Raw genomic sequence first — 16,417 nt, forward strand, 5'->3', positions numbered from 1 at the left:
CTCCGTGCTAGGTCTCGGGTGTCCGGGTCCAGCGTGGGCTGGTCTGCCCCGCCGCCAGGCTCGGGGGGTCCCTTCTCTCTCGCAGCACCTAGTCCTGGGCGCTGTTCTAGGCGCGGGCACAGCTGTGCCTGAAGCAGGCAAAGCCCCCGCCCCGCGGAGGCGACATCATGGTGGGGAGATGGGCAGTAAGGGCAGTAGGTGACTAGGCAATAGCATATAATTATATAAATATAAACATTTCAGCTAGATACATGAATTCATTCTATAACTTATGATTGCATTAGACGTTACTACCAGGTAATAGGTACCAGGTAACAGGTATACAGGTAACGGGTGTCCGAAGGTGCTGGGTGCTGTGGGAAAGGGACGGAATTGGGAAGTGGGTGGGGCACAGGGGCTGGCATTTGGAGGTCGAGGTCACCGCCGGAGGTAGGAACTGGGCAGAGGCTTAAGGGGCTGCTGGTACCACGGCTGCAGCAGGGGGAGGTCAGGGGGAGGTGGTCGGCCCAAGGGTGCCCAGGGCCACGGGGAGGAGCTGGCTCCTGAGGGTGATGGACCCGGGGGCTTGAGCAGAGGGCCACCCAGCCCGACTGAGGTGTCACCGGGCCGGCTCTGGCCTGACACGCCGGGCGCCCCGGGGTCCAGCTCGCCACCTCCAGTCCAGCGTCGCCGGCCCAAGAGCACAGCCGGGTGCAGACGAAGGGCGTGCAGGGCCGGGCAGCGGGACCCGCAGGTGCAGGAGGCCCGGCCCCACGGCACTGTCTGCCTCTCCGCCTGCAGGACAACGAGGTGGCCGCTTTGCAGCCCCCCGTGGTACAGCTGCACGAGGGCAACCCGTACCCCCGCCGGGAGCCCCCGCTCCCCACAGCGCGGTCCTGGCGGGCTGACGACATCCTGGCCGGCCCCCCGCGCTTGACATACGCCCAGCCCTACCCCAGGGCCCCGCACCCCGGCGCCTATGCGCACCTCCGGCCGGCAACCCCCACGGCCTCACCCGCCCACACTCACCACGACTTCCAGCCGGTGGTGAGTGACCACCCCGGGCAGCGCTGGGGGTGGAGAGTCCGGAGCCCAGAGCAGCCGGGGAGGGTGCTGGTGCTGGGTCTGGGACCCGCCCTCCCCATCCCCTCCCCCTCATCCCCATCCCCTGCCCCCATCCCCTCCCCCACCCCCTCCCCCCGCCGCTGCCCCGGGGTCCACCCCGCTCGCATCCCAGAGACCCACCGGGGTCGGGGGGCGGGGCGCGGAGACCTGGGCCGTCGGGGCTGACACGCGGCTCCACCCGCAGCTCCACCTGGTGGCGCTCAACAGCCCGCAGTCGGGGGGGCTTCGCGGCATCCGCGGCGCCGACTTCCAGTGCTTCCAGCAGGCGCGCGCCGCGGGGCTGGCGGGCACCTTCCGTGCCTTCCTCTCCTCGCGGCTGCAGGACCTCTACAGCATCGTGCGCCGCGCAGACCGCGCCGCTCTGCCCATCGTCAACCTCAGAGTGCGTGCACGCCCCAACCTGGGCCGGGCCTGGGCGTCGGGTGGGCGCTGGGCGGGTCTCGCCCCTGAGGATCACCGGGCACCCCATGGAGCCTCCACGTGGCCCCCGACCCCTGCCCCCGCCTGCCAGGCGCGCTGGTGCGTCACCAGCTTCCAGAGGTGGCCTGGTCCCCTCACCACTCGGGTGTCAGCCCAGGGCTGGGCGTCCCTGCCCCGGTGCTCTTCACGGGACGTGTTCCGCGGCCCCTTCCGCGAACGGAGCCACGTGCTTTCTGGATGCGTCGAGTGCCGGTGTTCCTCGGGACCAAAGGCGGTGGACTCACTCTGGCCCCGGGTCCAGGGCTGGGGGCGGGTGCCCTGCGTTCCTGGGAGAGGGCGGGAGGCCTGGGGCCAGCCCACCCTTGGGCGGGCGTGGGCGTTGCTGAGATCCCTGGGCCGCTCGGCCCTCTGGCACGAGGTGACCAGAGACGGGGTGACCCCGCTTCCCCCCGCAGGATGAGGTGCTGTCTCCCAGCTGGGAGGCCTTGTTCTCGGGCTCCGAGGGCCAGCTGAAGCCCGGTGCCCGCATCTTCTCTTTCGATGGCAGAGACGTCCTACAGCACCCCGCCTGGTAGGTCCGCTGTGTGGGCGCAGCAGCTCGGGGCCTCTCTGGATCCAAGAGCCCTGAGCAAAGGGGCGGCGCTCCCGGCTCTGAGCCTCCAGGCTGACCCAATCCTGGAACACGCTCGCGGCTTAAAACCCCCCAAATCCAGAAGCACAGGAGGAAGGGTAGAGAGCGTCGTTTGCGGTGTTACGTGAAACACCCTCACCTGGCCTGCTTCCCCGGGCAAGTGCCCCCAACTTCCTGCTGGGAAGACAGGCTCCAGCCTCCTCTGTCTGTCACATAAACATCACAGCAAATTACTTCTGTAAATTCCTCAACCTGGAGTCTCTGGGTCGGAGAACACGCGTGTCTACCTGACACGCTGGCACAAGTCGCTAGCTTGCCCTCAGGTCGGCTTCACGCCCGTCGTGCCCCTGCTTGCAGGTGTGAGGCCCTGTTCCCCACCGCTCTGGGGCTCAGGGTCTTGGACGAGCCCGTGTCCCTGCCTTCACCGAGGAGCACCGCCCAGGGCCGGCCGTGTGGGAGCCTCGGGCAGGGCTGTGGGCTCCACCGGCCCAGGGGCTGGTCCGAGGCCAGAACCCCAGGCCTGCGCCTCGTTCCCAGCGAGGAGGCCGCACCGAGATGGCCCTTACGAAGCATGGGCACTCGAAGCCAGGTCCACCCAGGCCCCGAAGGGTCAGCCCTCGAGGTCACCAGGCGCTGCTGGCCAGGCTGTGCCCCCAAAAGCAGCAGCAGGACGGGGTGTGATCTGGGAGGCCGAGCGCCCAGGACGAGGTTGGCCTGACTCCCGGCCACCCGAGTCCCTGCCCTCCCAGCGGCCCCCGCATCCCGCCAAACCTCAGCCTTTGGGAGACACCCCGTCCTGCCTGGGGTGGCTTCCAGCGTGGGGCAGGGGTGGCCGCCGGTGAGACTGATGGCCGGTGCCTCTTGCAGGCCCCAGAAGAGCTTGTGGCACGGCTCGGACCCCAGTGGGCGCCGGCTGACGGAGAGCTACTGCGAGACGTGGCGGACTGAGGCCAGGGCGGCCACGGGCCAGGCCTCCTCGCTGCTGGCGGGCCGGCTGCTGGAGCAGAAAGCGGCGGGCTGCTACAACGCCTTCATCGTCCTCTGCATTGAGAACAGCTTCATGACCTCCTCCTCCAAGTAGGGCCTCTGCTGGCTCCATGGACAGATGGACGCACGGACAGAGGGCCGGAGAAGAGCCAGGCGGCGGGCAGGGGAGCGGACGCGCCCCCGGCCCGGGCAGGGAGCCTCTGCTGGCCCCCAGGCTGGTGACCTGGCTGGGACACTTTCCTGTACGGTTCACGTTTCATGTAATCCTCCAGAAATAAAAAGAAGCCAAAGAGTGTATTTTTTAAAAAGTTTAAGACAGCCTGGTGCTCAGACTCTTCCTCCCTCCCACCTCTCCCCCAGAGCCTCGGTGCCTGTGCTGCCCTCTTGGCCCGAATCAGACCAGGGGGTGGACCCGGCCCGTTTAGGCAAGAGGCCGACTTGGAACCTTCTGCCTGGGGAGGCCTCCCGGGTGCTGAATGGGGCCCCCAACTGCCCGGGCATGTACTGGTGGCTCCGTTTCCTGCCCAGAAAGCCTTGTGGCGCCAACGCCAGGCCTGTCTGCAGGGCAGCCGCGAGGAGGCGCTGGGGCCTCCCTCCTGCCCTCTCTCCAGCTGGCGGGCCCTCTCTTGGGCCACGTGCGGTGCCAGGGGAGACCACCTTCTCTCAGCCTCTGGCAGCAACTCCCCTGGCTGCAAGGTTCCAAGCTCAAACCCCCCGCACACCCCTGGGGTTCCTGGTGCTGCTGCTGTGTGCAGCCAGCCCCGCCACGTGGGCCCGTCTGCGCTCCTCTGTCCCACACTGGCTTCCCGTGTCCCCTGAGGTCCCACCGGCACAGAGCCTGGCCCAGCCCTGACTACTGGGAGAGCTTTGAGGGGTCCATAAACCAGCACCGGGTCCCTGGGCCCAGACCTCACACCGGGCGCTCCTTCCCTGACTCCAATGCCTGACCAGCTCTGCCCAGCAGCATGTCTGGGGACCCAACTGGGCCCAAACCCAGGCTGCCTCAAGCCCTGGGTCAGACCTGCCTCCTGCTGAGCTTGGCACCAAGGCGCCAGGTTCACCTTTGCAGGACACAGAGGCAGAAGCCCTCGGAGGCAAAAGGCCACACGTGCCCCCCGCCAGGACAGAGCCCACAGGCTGCCCAGCCGAGCCCCGGGACGGGCGAGGCTGCATGGAGGGGTTGGGCCGGCCCAGGACAGGACTGGGCCGTGTCCACAGGCGGGCCACGTGTGCTTGGACCCTGCTCACCACTGCCTGTAGCAGCACGTCTCGGGGAAAACCCACGTCACTGCCCTCCTTGTGGGAGGAGTGAAGGGGACATTTTGGGGTGCGTGCGGGCATCTCCAGGGGAGCTGGCGGGGTGGCCCGGAGCCCAGCTGCCCCAGGGTCTGCTGCCCAGGCAGTGTGACTGTAAACCAGAGGGGCTGGTCCTGTGAACCGTGTCTGTGGTTCCCAAACAGGCGCCAAATAAAAATGACCCTTTACACTGACACTTGGTTTGCAAGCAGCTTTCACTGTCTTGAGTCCTCGGGAACCTCTGTCCTGGACGGCCCCGCTGGCCAATCCTGCTCAAGGAGCACAGGTGTGCACAGGTATACGCAGGTGTGCACAGGTATACACAGGTGTGCACAGGTATACACAGGTGTGCAGATGTACACGGATGCACATGAATACACGTGGGTTCCCAGAGGCATGGTCGTCCTTCAGTACCCGTGGGGGATCGGTTCCAGGACCCCCTCAGATACCAAACCTGCGGATGTTGAGGACCCTTATATAAAATGGTGTAATGCTTGCACATAACCCATGCACAGCCTCCTGTATGCTTTAGTTTATCTCAGGTTACTTCTCATACCTAATACAAGAAAAACGCTACATAAATAGTTGTAAATACAATGTAAATTCCATGTAAATAGTGGCTGGCACATGGCCAATTCAAGTTTTGCTTTTTGAAACTTTCTGGAATTTAAAAAAATATATTTTCAATCCACAGTTGGTTGAATCCTCAGATGTGGAATGCACGGATATGAAGGGCCACCATGGGTGTGTGCTGGTGTACATGGATATACACACGTGTGCATATGCACATCTGTGCATGGGTGTACATGGATAAACGCAGAGGCACACATGTGAGTGATATACATGGGTGTGAGATGCACGCAGGGGTACACAGATGTACACGGATGAGAGATACAGATACACATGCATGTCCACGGCTGTCCATGGAGGCCACAGGTGCCCTGCACCTTTCTCCTCTCTCAGGGTCTCCCGGGGGGCCAGCAGCCTCACGAGATCTTCAGAGCCGGGTAGGTGCCCCGGCGCCCGTGTCCCCCACCGCTGCGGCAGATGTCTGAGCCCGAGGGGCCGTGCACACTGCCCGGAGCAGGGGCTCAGTGGTGCCCCAGGAGCTCGGGACTGGGGGTGGTAGAGGCCGAGTGGGGAGGCTGCAGGGGGAGGCGGGAGACCAGGGCGCCGGTCGCGCTCATGGGGGGCACAGAGCAGAGCGCTGCCTCCTGGGTCAGGAGCCAGAGGCGAGCCCCCTCCACCCGTCAAGCCCCACCAGCTCCCTGAGCACGGAGCGGGTGCTGCGCCTTCCCAGCAGCGTCCTGGGGTCGGCTGTGGTGTCTTGTGCGGATGCGCCTGGGGACCACCTGCCCTATCTGACCCACACCGACGGCCGTGAGTTAAGCTGCGTGTACAGCCTCTTCCTGAACCCTCAGGGTGCCCCGAGACGCCCTGCTCACCCAACCCGACCTCGGGGATCCCAGGGGGCAGCCAGCTCCGGCCCCTCCTCCACCAGGCGTCCTGCTCTGAACTCGCAGCAGCGGCCTTTCCCGAAGACCCTGGATGAGGGCCGGAGGCCATGGGAGGCGCCGGGCGCAGCTCAGGACGGGGTTGGGGCCTCGCCTGCTGGGCGGCAGGGCTGGGACCCTCTCGACCGGGTGGACGCGTGGAGTCAGGGGTCCCCTCACTCGGGCTGTGCGTCTGCTCCACGTGCCTGGGCCAAGCGGACGGTGTCACGTCTCAGAGGAGGCACGACCGGCTCTCGGGCCCGGCAGCAGTGCCCGGGTAACGTGGGCGAGTCCCCCGGGGGCTGGCGCGTGAGTGGCCCCCATCACCGGGAGGGGGTCAGCATCAACCCAGCTCCGGATTGAAGGACAGAGAGGCCCTGGGGTGAAGCCCAGAACAGAGGAGCCGGTGCTCCCGGGCTTTCACCCGACGGAACTGCCACCCCCAGCACCCCGCTTCTCCCCCAGAAACAAGCCAGACGAGGGTCCTCGTTTTTGTCAGTTTTTTTAAAAAAGGAACAGAGCATCGTTTACAACGAAAGTACCTGGACAACTGCAGACGTCACAGTTCAGCCACAGGCTCCGGAACACGGCCCCCACCCCCAGGGCCCGGGACACCCCGTGGGCACCGGGTCCCCCGGGCTTGCGTCTGGGACCACCTTGCCATTTCCCCGGGACAAGGGGGTGAAAGCAGAGAGGTCTGGCGGGCACGTGGACCCCCCCACCGGCCACGTGTAGGCAGGGACAGCAAACCAGCCCCCGGTGGCCGGGCAGCTGCCTGGGCGTCCCCGGGAGGCCGGTCATGGCCAGGGCGTGAAGCAGGGCTGAGGGGTGCCCTGCTCGGGGTGAGCCAAGGACCCCTGCGGAGGCTGGAGACCCCTGAGGCATGGGTCTCAGGGACAGAGCACCGGGGTCCCGTCAGTCACCAGCGCCACAATCTGACGATGTGGACGATGCTGGAAACCCATCTGCTGACACCCAGAAGACAGGCAGCTGCTGGGGACGTGTCAGCTCTGAGGTCAAGGTCAAGGCCCAGGCTCGGCTGCCTCTGGCGTCAGGAATCTGGCCGCCCACCGGCCAGGAGAGCAGGCCGGGCAGGGTCAGGCCTTGGCCTCGGGCTGCTCCCCCACGGCCCACACGCCGTCCTCTGGGGCGGGCCCGTCCTGCACGGCCTGCTCCTGCACCGGGCTCATCAGCTCCTGGGCCGGCGGCAGGGGCTGGTGGCGGCCCTGTCGGAAGTGGCGCAGGCCCGACAGCAAGGCCGCAAGGACATAGGCGACAAACAGCACCAGGAAGTACACAAAGTAGATGAGGAACTGGAACAGAGAGGGTGCAGGTGAGGCGGGCGGGGGCACCCCCACCTCACGGCCCTCCTGCTCAGAGGCCAGGGGAGCACGCACGGCAAAGGGGGTGGGCACCCAGGGGTCATGGAGGCGGCAGCAGGGCCCAGCCTTCACCCACCCAGCGGAGCTTCTGCAAACCCAGCACTTCTGCGCCTCCGCCATCTGCCCCGTAGCACTTTGATCACCTCGTGTGACAGCAAATGCACACTTGGCTCTGGGGCCAAGTCCTCACGGAGGACACCTGTGCGGGCGGAGGCTGGTGGAGAACAGGCCACCCAGGTCTCCCGGCCCCCGCAGCCCCCATGGCCCCAGGGCAGGGCAACCCTGCACCCCAGGACCAGTGAAGCTGCAGAGCGGTGACACACAGGGAGGAGCGCCCAGCACACGGGAAACTCCCCCCGATTCTCAGACCACAGGGGGCAGGGGGTCCAGGGTGGTCTCCTTCGTGTGTGGGCCAGACGAGCGTGAGTCCCACCCACGGCCCCGGAGCTCAGCTGCCCCAGGTGGTCTCCCCGAGAACCCCTCAGCACTGCATGCTCAGCCCTTCTAGGAAAGCTCATTTTCAGAAGCAAAACCAGGAAATGAAACGTTGGGGACTTGGCTTCCGGGAAGATGGAGCTGGCATGACTTGCCTGTTCCTCGCAAGTACGATTAAAACCCTGGACACTGCACAGACAACACGCAGAAGGTGACTCTGGAAAGTGGATGGGGGCAGACTAGCTGGGACCTTGGAATCCAAGGAGCCCCACGGCAATGTGCTCCCTGGGCTTTTTTTCTTTCTGCTGCAAGTATTTTTAAAGGAACCAAAGAAGCCCACAAACAAGAAATGCCAGGAAACACAGAAGAAAACACTCAACAAAAGCTGCTCCGACCAAAGGATCAGGAGAGGGACCACCACCCCACCCAGCAGGACAGGACACTGATGAATGGGAACCACTCTCCTCCAGCCAGACCCCACCCTCGTGACCCAGGCTGTAAAAACTCCCACCCCCGTCGGGTGGGGTTGGTCAGGGCCCAGTGGGGAGCTGGAATGTTCACCCCCACAGGGCCCACATGGAAAGGCTGGACTTTCACTCCCACCAGGTGGTGCCCCCCCTCTCCCTGAAGAGTCAGGACTTTTACCCCACCCAGCAGCAGTGAGAATGCCCCTCCCCCACCAGTGTCACTGGAGGCCACGTGGGGAGCAGTAATGAGGCACCCGTGGCCCTCCTGACCACTGCAGGCCATGTGGGGAGCTGGCACTCCCTTCCTTGCCCAGCAGTAAGGAGAAGCCCCACCCCACCCCTCAGTGTGAGGAGGGCTGAGTGGGGAGCCTAGAATTCCACCCCACCTGGCTATAACGAGGTGCATGCCCCTAGTCCTCTTCTAGGCTGGTGTCAGGAGAAGCTAGCTAAAACAGAAGGATTAAATAAGAGCCAGAGTCTCATAACATAATAGCCAAAATGTACAGGCTTCATTAAAAAAAAAAATCACTCAGCATACTTAGAACCACAAAGATCTCTGAATGAATGAAATACAATCAACAGACACCCACACCAAGATGACAGAGGTGTTAAAGTTATCCGAGAAGGATTTTAAAGTAGCCATCATAAAAATGCTTCAACAAGCAATAACAAACATGCTTGAGACAAATGAAAAAAGTCTCAGAAAAGAAACAGAAGATATAGAGAAGAAAAGTTACAATTGAAAAATATAATAACCAAAATAAATACTCAGCAAATGGTCTCAACAACAGAATGGAGGGCACAGAGAAAAGAATCAGTGAACTGGAAGATGGAACAATAGAAATCACCAAATCTGAACAACAAAGAGAAAACAGATGGCGAAAAAAGCAGAGCCTCATTCTCCAGGGGACAAAATGTAACACTGTGTCATGGGTGTAAAACAAGAAGAAAGAAAAAGAATGGGGCTGAAAAAGTACTTGAGGAAATAATGACTGGGAAAACTTCCCAAGTCTGGCAAGGGACATAAACCTATAGATTCAAGAAGCTGAGAGAACCCCAAACAAGACAACACCCCCCAAATCAGACCAACACACACCATATTCAAATTTTTGAAAGCTAAAGACAAAGAAAAAGGAAATATCTTGAAAGCAGCCAGAAAAAAAATGACACCTTAAGGGAAAAATAATTAGAACGACAGTGGATTTTTCATCAGACACCAGGAAGGCCACAAGGAAATGACAAATTTTTCTCATACTTGAAAAATTCAGGAATGAAAAATAAATCAAGACATTCTCAGATAAAGAAAAACTAAAAGAACAATTTGTCACCGGCAGACCTGCCTTAGAAGAATGCTTAAAGGAGGTTCTCTAAACAGAAAGTAAATGATAAGAAACTTGGAACATCAGGAAGGAGAAAGAACACAGTGATCAAAATTGTGGGTAAATAGACTTTCCTTCTCTTCAGTTTCCTAAATGTTTGACAGCTGGGGCAAAACTTAATATCCTATCTTAGGTGGCTCTAATGGTATATAGAAGAAATAAGTAAGACACTTGTACTTAAACAGTAGAGAGAAAGGCGACCTAAAGGAGGTGAGATTTCAATACTTCACTACAACTGGCCATTTAATACACAAAGCAACCATCAAAAAAGTTACCATGAAAGATACACTCAAAAATACAACAGATAAACCAAAATGAAATTCTGAAGAATCTGTAAATAATCTATGAGAAGCCACAAAAAAAGAAAACAGAAACAAAAGGCAGAGAGAATAAAAAGAAAACAAAAAATGAAATGGCAGACATAAGGACTAACAGATCAACAATTACACTAAATATAATTGGTCTAACTAAACCAATTAAAGACAGATATTGGCAGAGTGGATTAAAAAAACATGACAACCATATGCTATCTACAAGAAACTCAGGTATAACAATATAGTCAAGTTAAAAGTAAAAAGATGGAAGATAATATGTCATGTAAACATTAACCAAAGGAAAGCAGAATGGCTATATTAATATCAGGTAAAGTAGACTTCAGAGAAAAGAAAACGACCACAGGCAGAGAAGAACATTATATAATGATAAAAGGCTCGATCCACCAAGACATCCAGTGTATGTGTATGCAACAGAGAGCTGCAAAAACATGACGCAAAAACATGACAGAATTGAAAGGAGAAATAGACAAAGTCACAATTATAAATGGAAACCTCAACACCCCTTCTCAACAACAGGCCAGACAAAAAAATCCATAAGGATAGAGAAGAAAGCAATAGCACCATCGACTATAGGACCTAATTGATATTTATGGAACACTCCACCCCAAAACAGCAGAATTCACATTCTTTTCAAGTGTACATGAAGCTTATAACAAGATAGACCATGTCCTGGCCCCTAAAACAAACCTCAACAAATTATAAGAATTGAAATAATACAGATTGTGTTCTCTGATCACAATAGAACATAATCAAAATAGAAATCAATAACAGAAAGATAACAGGAAAATATCAAAACACTTGGAAAATAAACAGCACATTTTGAAATAATCATAGGTCAACTAGAAAGTATGAAAGGAGATAGAAATACATAAAAATGAATGAAAAAGAAAATACAACATATCAAAATCTGTGGGGTGTAGCTAAAGCAGGCTGAGAAGGAAATGTATAGCAATAAATGGAAATATTAGAAAAGAAAATCTCATATGATTTATCTAAGCTCCCATCTAAAGAACCTAGAAAAAGATGAGCAAAATAAATCCAAAGCAAGTAGAAAGAAGGAAATAATAAGGATAAAAGTTCTAGCCAGTAACAGTAAGGCAAGAAAAATAAAAAGCATTAAAAAAAAAGACCTCCCAGAACTAATAAGTGACCTCAGCAAGACTATACAAGGTTAACTCACAAATATCAGTGTATTTCTTATACAGGCAGACCTCAGAGATATTGTTCAGTTCCGAACCACCGCAATAAAGTAAATATTGCAATAAAGCAAGTCACACAAATTTTTTGGTTTCCCAGTGCATATAATAATTATGTGTATGCTATACTATAGTCTATTAAGTGTGCAATAGCATTATGTCTAAAAAAAACAATGTGCATACCTTAATAAAAATACTTTATTGCTAAAAAATGCTAACTATCATCTGACGATGCAGGGTTGCCACAAACCTTCAACTTGTAAAAAAGTCAATATCTGTGAAGCACAATAAAGTGAAGTGCAATAAAATGAGGTCTGCCTGTACTAGCAGTGGACACCTGGACACTGTTATGAACTGAACTGTATCCCTGCAAAATTCATTTGTTGAAGCCCTAAGCCCCAGTGTGACTGCATTTAGAGATGGGGCCTTTCAGGAATGATTAAGGTTAAATGAGGTCATGAGGGTGGGACACAAATCCAGTAGGACTCCTTATGAGAGAGAGAGAGACACCAGGAGTGCACACCCACCGAGGAAAGATCACATGAGGACACAAGGAGAAGACAGCTGTCTGCATGCTGAGGAGAGAGGCCTCAGGAGAAACCAAACCTGCTGACACCTTGATCTCAGACTTCCAGCCTCCAGACTGTTAGAGAATAAATTTCTGCTGCATAAACTACCCAGTCTGTGATATTTTGTTATGGCAGCCCTAGAAGACTAATGCAGACACCAAAATTATAAATACAGTATCATTTACAATTGCTCAAAAAAAACACTGAAATCCTTAGGAATAAATCTAACAAAACATGCACAGCACTACAGTACTTGCATGTTGAAAACTACAAAATGCTGAAAGAAATCAAAGTTCTAAATAAATGGAGAGACATACCATGTTCACAGGTTGGAAGATTCAACATAATAAAAGATGTCAATTCTCCCAATATTGATAAACAGGCTTAATGCAATTCCTAGCAAAAGCCCAGCAAAAATTTTTGTAGATATACACATGATTACTCTAAAATTTATAGGGAAAGGCAAAGAAACTATAATAGCTAAAATAATTTTTTTTTAATTTCAAAGTTGGAGGAATCAGTGTACCAAATTTCAAAAACTTACCACCTAGCTACACAAGCAGGACAGCATGGTGATGGAGGGAGGGTAGGCACATAGCTCAACGGAACAGAGAGCCCAGAAACAGACTCACACAAGTGGTGGAAAGCAATTCAGTCTTTTCAACAAACGGTGCTAGAGCAACCAGACATCCACAGACAAAGGAATGAAATGTTGTAAGCTTCACACCTTACACAAAAATTAACTCAAAACAGGTCACAGACTTAGATGTTGGGGAAAATCTTTGGGACCCAGGGCCAAAGAGTTATTATATGTGACACCAAAACTAAGATCCACAAAAGGACAAATGAATAAGTCAGACCTCATCAAAATTAAAAACTTATGTTGCAAACAACCCTATTAGGAAGATGAGATGGTGAGCTACGAGCAGGGAGAAGACTTTGCAAAGCACACATCCAACAAAGGACTACTGCCTAGAATAAACAGACATTCTCAAAACTCAAGTGAAAAAACAAAGGAGCCAATTAGGAAATGGGCAGAAAAGTGAGGGAACACTTCACCGAAGAGGATGTACAGATGGCAGCTGCACGTGGGGAGAAGAGCATCACAGCCACCAGGGAAAAGCAAATGAAAACCCCAGGGGTCATCAGCCCTCCACACCGTTCGGAATGGCCGAACAGAAATGGTGACCCCCCGAAAGCTGATGAGAATGCGGAGAAGCCGGGTCCCTCAGGCATGGCCAGTGGGAACGTAACATGGTGCAGCGACCGCGTGACCCAACAACCGTACTTCAGGGCATTTATCCAGAGAGATGGAAATCTGGGTTCACACAAAAAGCTATAAACAAATGTTTGGAGCAGCCCCCAACTGGATAAAGCCAGGGCTCTTGGCGGAGAGTGGGTAAATGAGCCATGGTCCAGCCACCGCGGAGCCCCATGCAGCAAAGGACCGGAGCGAAGTAGCCACGCATCTCCAGCACTTGGGCTGAGTGGGGAAGGCAATCCCGACTCTCAGCTGCAGGGTCCCACTCTCGCGATGACAACGCTATAGAAATGGGGGGCAGACCGCGGTGGCCAGGGGTCGGGGAGGAGGCAGGGTGGGGGCCCGGTGTGGCCGCGGGGGGCAGGGAGGGATGCGCCCGTCTCGACTGTGTGTGGTCCGCACCCCGAGAGTGCCCGCACCGCAGACCTGCAGGACGTGACCGGTGGGGAGGCTGGGCCCGCACCAGGTACGTGGGTCTTTGCATCACCTGTTACCCCACAGGTGAGTGTGTGGTGACCCAGAAGTAGAGTTCAACTTAAAAGACAAGCCAGCCCAGGCCAGCTCCCTGCATGCTCCGTGCTGGTTCTCACCACCGGCTCCGCCCCACTCTCACCACCCAGGGCGGAGGGAAAGGGCACCCGGAGCACCGCACGCGGGACAGGTGAGTAGGCTGAGCTGGGGTGACTTTCCTTCTGGACGCCACCAGGATTTCTAACTACGAACAAACCTCTAGAGTTACCTTTTAACCAGGAAATTAATCCAGCAGGAAAAAAATCAATATATTGTTGTCAGCTTGACCCAATGTGGCCAGAAGCTGTCACGTGGAAGGGGCTGGGGCCAGGTCAGGCGAGGAAGGCCCAGCCCCTGGGCCCCTCGGAAGCCCCGCTGCCCAGAGCCGGGACACCCAGGGCTCCAGGGAGAGAGAGGCTCCCCCAGGTGCTGGGGCCCCTCCCAGGCCAGCTGGACGGCTGCCAGGCAAGGCCCCATGGAAAGGCCAGGGGACAACATGCTCCCCTGCGGAGGCCACCGCTCTGGGGGAGAGGCCTCCCCTGGAGGGTCCCCGGTGAAGGAGGCCCCAGCCCGCCACCTCTGGACGACAGGCCTTGTGCTCTCCGGACAACCCCTCCCGCCCGCCCCGTAGGTGCAGCTGCATGTGCACCTGTGGACCTGAGTCCGGCCTGGCCACCCTGTTCAGCCACAGTGCCCAGTGTTCAGCCTGGGGCGGATGGGGCAGTGTCCCTGGAGGGCCCCACTGGTGACCAAGGGCCAAGACCTGCCTGCCCATGTGGACACGAAGGGCCAGAGGCTCTGATGTCCTTCACCCAAATGGATTTCCAAACCCCATCCAAAAAGCCAGTTTCTGAACAAGAGGGTCTCTCATGCCCGGAACTTCTTCCTGGCCAGCTTTGGGATCACCAAGGCACCTCGGACAGAGGGCTGGGACTTCTCCATGGAGCCGACCAAGCCCCAGGGAGGTCTGGGCTCCCAGCAGATGGAGGCTGCATCCCACAGGCAGAGGGTGGGGCAGGATCCCCGGGGAGCCCGGTGACAATCCTTCCCACGGGACCATCCTCTGGCTAATTCCCGCTCACTCAAGAGTGGTCCCGCCCTGGGTGAGGCCACCGGGAGTCACATGCCCAAGCGGCCCCCAGTCTCACAGCAAACAGGAATTCTCAAGTTCTTCTTGGAAGACCGAGGACCCGCCTAGGACTGGATGGAGGGAGGGGATGGGAAAGGGGCCAGCACGCGCCAATGTCAAGCCCACGAGCTCCACTCTCCGCTGCCCTCCACAGAGGAGACAGACGGCTGTCACGTGAGCCAGGACCCATCACAGGCAGGGACCTGAACGAGGGCACAGGGAATGCTCGGCCACGCCTCTGTCCCTCCTGGGACCTCAGCCAGTGCAGGGGGCGCCCAGGGCCGGTGCGAGCGCCTCCAGAGCGACCTGCACCCAGGATGGCCCTGGAGGCCCCAGAGGTCTCACCACACTCGACTGCGCATGCCCACCGCACTGCCCAGATGCGGGCGGCATTTACACCCCCAACTCAGCCCTGGCAGGGAGCCGCACGGGCTGGATGGTGGGCCCCTGCCACCTGGCCCTCTGACCCTTCCCTTCCTGCTCCCGCTCAGTCCAGAGGGTCTGGATGGAGACGCCCCACCCTCAGCGGGTCTGTGGTCTGGGTCCCGGGAAAGGCAACGCCACTGGCTGGGTGGCCACCAGGAGGCCTGGCCAGGACACGCCCCAGAGCCTTCCCTCCTCAAGGAAGTGAGCCCAAAACGGGGGCTCACCTGAGAGCGGACTGGGAGGCCCAGGCCCCGCTTGTCGGAGACAACGAGGGTGATGATGGTCTTGAGAACAGTGGCGAGGAACGTGTTGACTCCAAAGACGAGGGCGCGGAGCTCTTGAGAAAGAGAAGACGCGATCTGAAAACTTAACGGAGAAGCGGCCGACTCAGACTCAGCTGGGGGCGAGAGGCACGCACAGGCGCAGAGGGCCCAGGGGCGGGGCAGCGCCCCTGGGCCACCAGGAACAGCCGCGGGGGACAGGTGAGACCCGCCCAGTGCCCAGGCTGCCCACCGCTCCGGGGCTGCGTCCTGAGCCGGCAAATCCTCCCGCAATGACTCACAAAGCGAGTGCAAAACCAGGTGCAGAAGGCAACCTCGGGAGATGCTTAAAGTCTCCTGGTAACTCCAGTACAGAGTAAGTCATAATCACTACAGGGTTCCCAGAAAATCAGCCTCATGAGAGCAGGGCATTAACAGACAGGGCACTGCACGGAGAGGGCACGAGGAAAAGTCCGGAATTAAAGTCCTTTGTCGTTAAACGATTCAGTAAATTATAGGAAGAACCGTAAAACAAATAAAGAAGGTAGGAGGAATTAGTACGATCAGAGCCTGCAGTGCTCTGCAAAGAAATTAACATTTGAACGTACTTCCAATTAAAAGCCCCAAAGTGCCTTTAAAAAAAAAAAGAAAAAACTGATCAAGAAGTGTCCTGAAGTTCTGAAGAAAAAATGAACAAATAATACCCAAGAAGCCTCTAAAGAGAATGACCGAGGAGCTTCTGCTGGGGGGCTCAGGGGGAGGGGACAGTACACGAAGTGCCAGGATGAGCAGTCATGTGACAAACGGCGCACTAACTGAGACAGGAGGTGGATCAAAGGTCCCTGACGACAGATTAAGTCCTGGGAAGCGGGAGCTGGGCCAGGTCCCGCCGGCACAGGCAGAACGCCACACCACACACACAACTGACTCAGGTAGTGCTGCACGAACTCCGAGAGTCGGATTAAAGAAAACGGTAACACGGCAACACATAATAAAAGGCTCCTATCACGTGTGGTAGATGTAAGCGCACTGCAGATAATCAGGAAAAAAGAAATCCTAGCAGAAAAAGAAGCCACAGGTATAAACTGGGCAGGACGCCAGGGAAAGGCAAGTGGCCCGCGGGCCGCCCTCCACCAC

General features: G+C 56.7%; 2 protein-coding genes across 26 annotated transcripts in view; one reads left to right on the plus strand and one right to left on the minus strand.

Moving 5' to 3' along the window:
* Positions 1-3,456, plus strand: part of COL18A1 (collagen type XVIII alpha 1 chain) — a 93,099-nt gene extending 89,643 nt beyond the window's left edge. For all 8 annotated transcript variants that reach the window (XM_082461134.1, XM_082461128.1, XM_082461129.1 and 5 more), the window contains 4 exons: positions 781-1,026; positions 1,289-1,486; positions 1,980-2,095; positions 3,023-3,456. In XM_082461134.1, the coding sequence (XP_082317260.1) occupies positions 781-1,026; positions 1,289-1,486; positions 1,980-2,095; positions 3,023-3,236 (774 nt within the window). In that variant the 3' untranslated portion in view covers positions 3,237-3,456. The remainder of the gene's footprint in view (positions 1-780; positions 1,027-1,288; positions 1,487-1,979; positions 2,096-3,022) is intronic.
* The window catches only part of SLC19A1 (solute carrier family 19 member 1), a 39,703-nt gene that overhangs the window by 12,081 nt on the left and 11,205 nt on the right, over positions 1-16,417 (minus strand). For 14 of the 18 annotated variants that reach the window (XM_082461151.1, XM_082461147.1, XM_082461153.1 and 11 more), the window contains 2 exons: positions 15,245-15,386; positions 6,418-7,244 (listed from right to left, as the gene is read on the minus strand). The exons of 2 other annotated variants lie outside the window; for them this stretch is intronic. In XM_082461151.1, coding sequence (XP_082317277.1) covers positions 7,029-7,244; positions 15,245-15,386 — 358 coding nt within the window. In that variant the 3' untranslated portion in view covers positions 6,418-7,028. Of the gene's footprint in view, positions 1-6,417; positions 7,245-15,244; positions 15,387-16,417 lie in introns of those variants that run through there. 2 more of the 18 variants (XM_082461142.1, XM_082461143.1) reach the window with 2 other exon arrangements.

The sequence above is a fragment of the Balaenoptera physalus genome (genome assembly GCF_965194825.1).
Source record: "Balaenoptera physalus genome assembly, chromosome: 4".
Classification (NCBI taxonomy): Eukaryota; Metazoa; Chordata; class Mammalia; order Artiodactyla; family Balaenopteridae; genus Balaenoptera; species Balaenoptera physalus.